The sequence below is a fragment of the Hibiscus syriacus genome, unplaced genomic scaffold (genome assembly GCF_006381635.1).
Source record: "Hibiscus syriacus cultivar Baekdansim isolate YM2019G1 unplaced genomic scaffold, ASM638163v2 tig00112344_pilon, whole genome shotgun sequence".
Taxonomy (NCBI): domain Eukaryota; kingdom Viridiplantae; phylum Streptophyta; class Magnoliopsida; order Malvales; family Malvaceae; genus Hibiscus; species Hibiscus syriacus.
The window spans coordinates 384,321-392,761 of NW_024063307.1; the positions used below are offsets into that span (position 1 = coordinate 384,321).

Below are 8,441 nucleotides of genomic sequence, written 5' to 3' on the forward strand. Positions count from 1 at the left end.
GGTTTTTTTTTATAAATATAATAATATTTTTAAAATTTATTTTTTTAAAAAAATTTAAAATTACCATATTATGACACATGTCACTTAACCAAAAAAATTAGTGGTCTGTCAATACATGACCCATTTTGAGAAACAAAATTAAACGTTAGGCACCAAACTAAAAAAAACATTAAATAACAACTTTTATATATTTAAACCTTAAATAAAAAAAACATTTATTATTTAATTGTAAAAACAACTTTAAACATTATTAATTGAGAAAATATATTTCAAGTTGTTTTTCCAATAAAATAATACATGGGGGTTTTCATTTAATAATGCCAAAGTAGACTTCGATTTTAGATAACCAAGTTAAAAATACAAATTATTCTTCACTTCACGGGTGATTCAGTCGATCAATAAAGATAATATTGATGAATATAGGTTAAAGTTGAAGAACAGTATCACACAGAGTTTTAAATCCAAGCAAAGGTCCGATTCAATGGAAAACGAGACGGAAAAAAGATAGAAAGATACATGCGGAAATGAAGAGCATTTGATTCGATTAAGGCCGGCAGAAGCTTTCAGAAGCAAGCATCCAGCAGGCAACAACAGCACAGGGCAGCCAAACTGCACCGAAAAAGGAATTCAAACGCCTCGTGATTATTATCGACATCAACAGATTTGATTGGTTTTCAATGCTGGAATTCCAAATCAACCAGGAATTGAAAAGAAAAGAGTAAAAGACAATATCAAAAGCTTGGCCAAGGGGTGTTTTGGGGACTTTGAACTTTTTTGTTGTTGAAGAATTCACTGTTCATGTGAAAACTTGAAGAACCGACTGTTCATTTTCATCGGCAATTGCGTAAGAATCGTAGATCTGACATGCAAACCGTATATACGCTACAGAAATACTAGGTACAGAGTTGTACTATACAAGAAAATCCTAAAACGTGCAGAGAATGATCGAAAGGACTTACCAGCCCTCCATGAAGCCAGTGCTCTGCTGTTGCTGAGGCGGCGGCCCCTGAGCATATTGAGGTGCGTAAGGAGGAGGATATCCCTGAGGAGGATAACCTTGAGGATATCCTTGTTGTGGAGGATATCCCGGCGGCGGATAAGCGTCCTTCGGATATCCTTCCGGTGGATAACCTTACAATTTCAAAAGGAACAAAACAATCAGATCCACGTCCACCAGATTACCAGATCTATTCAATCGCAATTCAAAAAAAAAAGGCAAAAATATAGAATAAATGTGTTTTTTTAAAAAGGAAAGAAAATAAAATAAATTAAACGAAGACTCTGGAGTTGACCTTGAGGAGGAGGAACACCGACAGGAGGCTGTTGCTGATTGTAATAACTCATTGTTTTCTAACAGAAATTTCTGCAGATACTTTCAGCGAGGATGATTCTCTCTCTCTCTCTCTCTCTCTCTCTGGGTTTATTTTCCTTCTCTTTCCGGGAAAATTTTTTCCAGATAAATAAGGCTTTGTGTGAAGTGTGGGGAATAAGGGAACTGGATATGTATACATATACGTATAGTGAAATTTGTATACCATTTTTGAATTCTTTTCACTGTTGTTGAAGTTGTGAACGATTTGTCATTTACTTTAGGGTAAATTATATATTATTCATCAACTTATTGTCTCTTTTTATTTTAGTCACTGAATTGTTTTGACAAAATCATCACTAGCCTTACATTTCTTTAAGATCACTTCAATATAAAGTGTATCAAATGAGAAAACAAAAAAAATTAATACAAATTAAATATATCTACTGAGTACTAAAATGTACATAAAATTTGATTTAATGTGTAGTATTTTAATATAATTATACATACAAGCCTAAGTTTTTATATGTATACATTTATACCAAAATAAAGAATATATCTAACTTTATATATTTGACTAAATTTAGTATAGTTTTAAGATTTATCTTAAATTTATTCCTAAAAAGTGTCAATTATTTTTGGGTAAATTTATAATAGTTAGTGGTGAATCTATAAATATTTTTTTAAGATAGACACATATATATTAATAATATAAAATTTTTTGTACGAGTGAACATAAATAAAATTTTAAGATGAGTATAACCAATAAAAATGATAATTATAAAAAAATATATCAGATTTAGAAAAAAAAAATTACATCTTATGCCTTTTTTTTCATTTTATATTTCGTTTCCTTTTTTTCATCAGGAAAACCACTTCTCTCAAATAACTATTTTTTTAATTATTTTCAGCCATGGTGCAATATAGTAAATATTTTTAGCAGGGTACCCCATGTTGAAATTCCCCTTTAAAGTTTTAAAGTGCCGCGACAGCATGTGGCTGTTGATGGGTAATGCAGCCCATTTTGATAGGGAGATACCTTTACGATACGTCCGTTCCCATAAAAAAACAAACACACACACACACACTTTACAATAAAAAATTAATTATTTAATATAAAACCTATTACTTTGCCTTGGAAATTAAGCCAGAATTCCGTGTCCAGTGCGAGTTAAAATAAGGCTTATATAATAAATAAATTCATAAAATATATCCTCTTTTTTATCAAAATAAATATTTATAGTTATTTTTTTATCAAAATAGGTACATAAAGTATTCATTTTTTCATCTAAGTACCTAAAATATTCTTTAACTAATGTCATATGTGAACATATTAGGAACTTAAATTAAAAAGCTTGAATAGTTTAAGTATCTATTTTGACATAAAATATTTTTAGGTACTTATTTTGACCAAAAATAGTTTAAGTACTTAAATGAAAAATAAGGTATCTTCATGTACTTATTTGTTTGTGATATAAGCCTTAAAACAACAAAAAAGTTAATTTCTTTAAAAAAAACAAAGGTTAAACAAAGTATTTAGTCGTTCAACTACCATTTTGGTTTCATCTTGGTCATGTGACTATATCTTTCTAAATCATATTTTAAATTACGTTTCTATCACCCGCCGTTAAAAATTAACGGTGATGCTTACACATCATCAAAATGTAATACTATGTCATTATTGAAAAATTAAAAAGTTCACGTTACTAATTTTATTTATTTTTTAATATCTTGTAACCAAAACATAACAATAAGTATGATTTTGAAAGAAAAAATAGTTGAGTAACCGAAATGGAACTACAGTGATAGATAAGTAACTAATTGACTAACTGTTAATAAGTTTGATATAAGCGATGAGTGTTGGCACAAGTGGTTGGGATTCATGAATTTAAGTTTGTATAAGGTCAAGTTTGAATCTACTGTCGTCACTCTTGGTGGACAATCTGTAAATTACTATGTAAATCCTAATTGGGTCTTAAGTATATCCTGACCCTGGACCGGGAAACTACCCCTTACCTAAACTCTGTACCAAACAAAAAAAAGTTTGATATAAAATTATTATGTTTCATATTTATGATTTGACCAGTGTTTTTTATATTGTAAAGTTCAGTAATACCACTTATCACGATGCAAAATAAACAAAGCAAAGTTGTCTACCCCAAATGAGTTTATGTTCTATAAAACTATATGTGGACTAAAAGTCTGCGTTTGAGGCTTTGAGCCACCAAATTAATTTTATCCATTTAATGTTTCATAAATTCAGATATTTTTTCAATATGATTAAATTGAAATCCATAACTTTTGGAGGGATCAAAAAGGAAAATAAATACAAAATTTTAACCATTTAATGTGGGAAGGCCCTACCAACCCTGTGTCCCCACTCATGAATGAGATTTGGGTAGGATTAGGGTTCACAACAGCTCAGTTCGATCGGATTTTTTTTTTCTTTCTTGAATTGAGAGTGATATAGAGAACTAGCTAACAGTAGTTGGAGGTTGAAGAGGGCAGCGTGCGTCGGCCAGAACCAGATTTCGGATGCCACGAGGAGCAGCGTCAAAGATGAAAGTTTTACAGTACAACATCCTTAATATAAGGTTAAGGAAAGACGTTATCAATTTTATTATTATTTTTTTACAAAATCGGTAAAAATATACCTAAAATATTATTATTTTTTAACAATTCTGATAAAGTACCCAATAATAACAAAACTAGTAGAAAAAAAATCGATAGCGTTTTATCGGATTTATTAATAAAATCGATAAAACAACCAATAATAACAAAATCAATAAAAATAATAATATTCTGATAATTTTTTTTATAGATTTTATTAAAATAATAATAATAAAAAACCGATAATATTTTAACCGTACACTAATACTGTAATCATTTCCCCGTCAAAGAAGGTTATATCATTGTTACAAGAAAAAACGTAGCGTGAAGGATATAAAGTAGGGAATGCGTGTGAATGCACTAAAAATGTGATAGGTTCATCATTGTTTGTGTTCTCTAACTTGTTGGGATTCGTTCGTATGATTGGTAATGAAAACATTTTATAATTATGTTAATAAAAAATATTTTTTAATTAATTATTTGATCTATTGATCAACTAATTCGGATCGGGTATTATAGAGACGAGAGCGACCCTCCAAACCCAGTTTGCTCCATTCATAAACGTCTGGGTTTAAACTTCCAATCTTACTTAAGGGATCTAATGTCTCATCTCACTAGACCGACTAGTTATCGATAATAAAAAATAATTTTTATTTTACTACGACATGATAAACTTATTTATTAGTATTAACATATTTGTTTTGGAGAAGTAAATACACATTTATTTGAACACATGATAGATTGTATAACCCGGATTTGCTTGAATTGGAAAAAGAATTAACAAAAGAAACCTACAACTCAACAAATATAATAGATTTTATTATATTAAAATTATCCCCAAAAAAATAGAATTTATTTATTTTTTATGTTGATTAGTGGGCGTTTCCATTTTCCAAGCAATTACACTGCTTTTATAATAAAGGGAAAAAAACTAAATAATACACTCTTCTTATAAAGTTTATATTATTGAAGATAATGCCAAACAAATTAATTAATCATTTCTAAAAAATAAAAAAAAAATTATTAGGAGCGAAAAATAAACATCAACTATAACATCGTGTTGGTAATTAGTTTATCATAATACAAGCACAGTATGCAGACTTGTTTCTGAAATTTTGATGGTCTAAGAACAAATATAAAAATTGGCCTCTAAATCTATTGTAATTAGGGATGGACATGGATAGGTAGGGTAAAGTTTTTTTTATCAATTTTATTCGACCCAAAATATAGAACTTCCATCAAATTCGATCCGACCCGAGTTTAGGAGTAACTTCACTCGACTCGAATCTGATTCGATTTTTTTGAGATAGAACTAAATGCGATCTGACCCAACCCGAAATAAATATATTTATAAAAAATATTATTTGTATTCAATAAAAATAAGAGTTTGATTGAAAAATAATAATAAATAGAGGGTTATATTAATTATCTTTAAATATATAAAGTAAATTTTTATTATTTTTTGGCCGTCGATTGGTCATGATTTCATGGGAGTTTTGGTCGGCGGGGAGGTTGGGTGGAGCTTCGTCGACAGCAAAAGACGACGGTCGGCGTGGATTTAAGGGTTGAAATGAAGGTTTCAAATTTTTAGGTTTATTTCAAAATTTGTGTTTTCTGTTTTTTTTAATATATAATTTTAAATATTTTTAAAATTATCATATTAAGACACATATCAATTAACAGGAAAATTAACACCGTTACAGCCCAGACACCTAAATAAGTAACGTTAGGCATCGGGATGAGTAAAAAAAATAGTTTGGACACTTATTTTAGTATTAAATTTTAGTATTAAGCCTATATATTTTCATATATGTGCTGACTGTTGTTTTGAGGAGATGCCAACAATTAATTTCGTGGAAAGCAGGTACTTTGCATAGCCACCTCTTTTTTCCGCATTCTTATGTTGTCCTCTGGTTGTCGATTGCAAGTGGAGCTTCTGTAAGAAACCAGGATATGATTGTTAAGTAGGGAAACCAGAGAAAAGAATGTATGCATTCCTTCGGTATTCTGTCACAAGGTCGTCTTCAAGCTTTATGTAGATGATTTTATCATTTTTTTAAATGGTATGGAAGGAACCCGAAATCCTACATTACATCCAGCAATAAAAAAAACTTGTTTCTAAGGTTGTCTTATTTTATGCATGTAGCTTTTGGAACTTTGATGCATTGTTCTAGCCGCAGCAACAGCTCGACGTGATTCACATGATACATTCTGCAGCTCTGTCCACCACGAGGGAACTGCCAGAGGATTATGTTCAGACCGGAGAAATGGGTCGAAATTGACAACTCCGGTATGTTCAGACCGGAGATGTTGCTTCCAATAGGATTCCCGGAGGATGTTCGCGTGATTGCTTGGGGCCTTTCCCTCGAAAGGTAGGAACCGAGAAGTTAATATCTTATATAGTCCGGCATTATGAGTTTTTGCTGAAGAAAGTTGTGTCTGAACAAAGTATTGGTTTCCGTTTTTGTTTGCGTGACGTAGACCGACTATGATACTGTTAGTTTTCTGTTATTTGATTAGTTAGGTTGTTGTTAATTAGTTAGATTGCAGTTATTAATTAGTTAGATTGTTAGTTAGGCTTGTAACGGTTGGTGGGTTGTATATAAAGGATTTGGTCTTGTAAACTTATTTTGTAGATAATGAAAGAGATGGAGCACGTTTTCTGTAATTACACTTCTTTTAACATGGTATCACGAGTCAGTTGATTTTTTTCCTTGACTCTGCTTTGTTTGGTCAAAATCATTTTAGGGATTTCTCTTCTCCTTTCTCTTCTCCGCAGCAGCCATGGAAAATTCAGCATTTGATTTCAACCACCCGTTGTTCCTGCATGCCTCCGATGCACCGGGATTCCTACTTGTTTCGCATCAGCTTCTCGGCATCGAGAACTATGGTGTGTGGAGCCGGTCGATGAAGATTGCCCTACTTGCGAAGAATAAATTGGGCTTTGTCACCGGTGATTGCCGACGAGAAGATTTCGATGAGTCTTTACATCCTCAATGGGAGAGGTGTAATGCTCTCGTCCTGTCTTGGATTCTTAATACAGTCAGCAAAGAGCTCTCTGCTGGGATTGTTTTCGCATCGAGTGCTGCCTCGGTTTGGCAGGATTTGAGGGAGAGGTTTGCCAAAGTTGATGGTTCCAGATCCTTCTTTCTTCACCGAGAAATCGCGCTCCTGAATCAAGGTGATTCCTCCATCTCAACCTATTTCACTCGATTGAAATCACTTTGGGATGAGTATGAAGCCTTGGCTCCCATTTCCCCTTGTGATTGTGCTCTTTCACAACGCACGATTGCTCACTATGCACAACAGAAATTATTTCAATTTCTCATGGGCCTCAACGATACATACACTGCTGTGCGAAGCCAAATTCTACTCATGAAGCCATTGCCGACTGTGAACATGGCGTATTCGATGCTGGTTCAGGAGGAATCACAGAGGATTCACTCTTCTGCCCTTTCTCCAATTTCTGAGGTCTCGGCTTTGTACTCCACCTCTGTTGGGAATGCTGATAAAAAAAGATTTTCTGGTGTGTGTGACTATTGCAAGGTTCGTGGGCATAAACGTGAGAATTGCTACCGGTTGATTGGATTTCCTGCCAATTTTAAGTTCTCAAAGAAGAAAGCTGGCCAGGTTGCTTTGGCCTCTACTCGGTCTCCTTTTGGTTCTCACAATCAGACAAGTTCTGAGTCACAGCCAGATACTGTCTCCAGTGTTCCTATGTTTACAAAGGCTCAATATGATCAAATACTTCATCTCTTAAACAAGGCTCCTTCTGTGGATACAATGCCAGCTGCAACATCAAATACTGCAGGTATTACCTCTGCTACCACTAGTCTTTCTTTCAATTGGATATTAGACTCAGGGGCCACTGACCATATGTTAGATTTTCAAAAACTAGTCTCTCCAGTTCCTTGCACATCAGCCTCTAGATTTGTATACTTACCTAATGGTCAAACAGCCCCCATAACATATACAGGTTCTTTTCCTCTTGACCAGAACAATTCCCTTAAACATGTCCTGTTTATTCCAGATTTTGCACACAACCATTTGTCTGTTTCTAAGCTGACCAAAGAGCTTAATTGTACTGTTTCATTTTACCCTGACTTCTGCATTTTACAGGATCTCTCTACTGGAGAGATGAAGGGGATTGGTAGGGAGTCTCGTGGGCTGTATTTTTTTTGATTCTTCAACTTTTGATTCTGGTATTTTTTCTATTAATCACTGTAATTCCTTTTCTTGTGGTCCTGCCTTGGGCTCTTCCAATTGTATGAATCTTTCAACTGTCAATAATACAAAACTTTGGCATGCTCGTTTAGGACACTCATCTTTCTCTAGTTTACATAAAATTCAATATTTACAATCTCATAAATTTCATGCTGACAGTGTCCTTAAATGCTCAATTTGTCCTCTTGCTAAACAATCTAGGTTACCTTTTCCACACAGTACTTCTAGAGCTTCTGCACCTTTTGATTTGGTACATATTGATCTATGGGGACCCTATAGGATTTCCACTCATAGTGGT

General features: G+C 33.1%; 1 protein-coding gene across 1 annotated transcript; it reads right to left on the bottom strand.

The window, feature by feature from the left end:
• Positions 1–424: 424 nt before the first annotated feature.
• On the bottom strand, positions 425–1,404 carry LOC120178084 (cysteine-rich and transmembrane domain-containing protein WIH2-like). Its single transcript, XM_039184032.1, has 3 exons — positions 1,293–1,404; positions 960–1,131; positions 425–609 (listed from the first exon to the last, which is right to left on the bottom strand). Exons 1-3 carry the CDS (start codon positions 1,342–1,344, stop codon positions 564–566), a joined length of 270 nt encoding a protein of 89 aa, XP_039039963.1. The 5' UTR covers positions 1,345–1,404; the 3' UTR covers positions 425–563.
• Between the last annotated feature and the right edge of the window lie 7,037 nt (positions 1,405–8,441).

Coding starts and splice junctions, on each gene's coding strand:
- LOC120178084 (XM_039184032.1), bottom strand. CDS start 1,344: ATGAGTTATTACAATCAGCAACAGCCTCCTGTCGGTGTTCCTCCTCCT. Junction 1,132..1,292: donor CGGTGTTCCTCCTCCTCAAG/GTCAACTCCAGA, acceptor TGAAATTGTAAG/GTTATCCACCGGAAGGATAT. Junction 610..959: donor ACTGGCTTCATGGAGGGCTG/GTAAGTCCTTTC, acceptor TTTTCGGTGCAG/TTTGGCTGCCCTGTGCTGTT.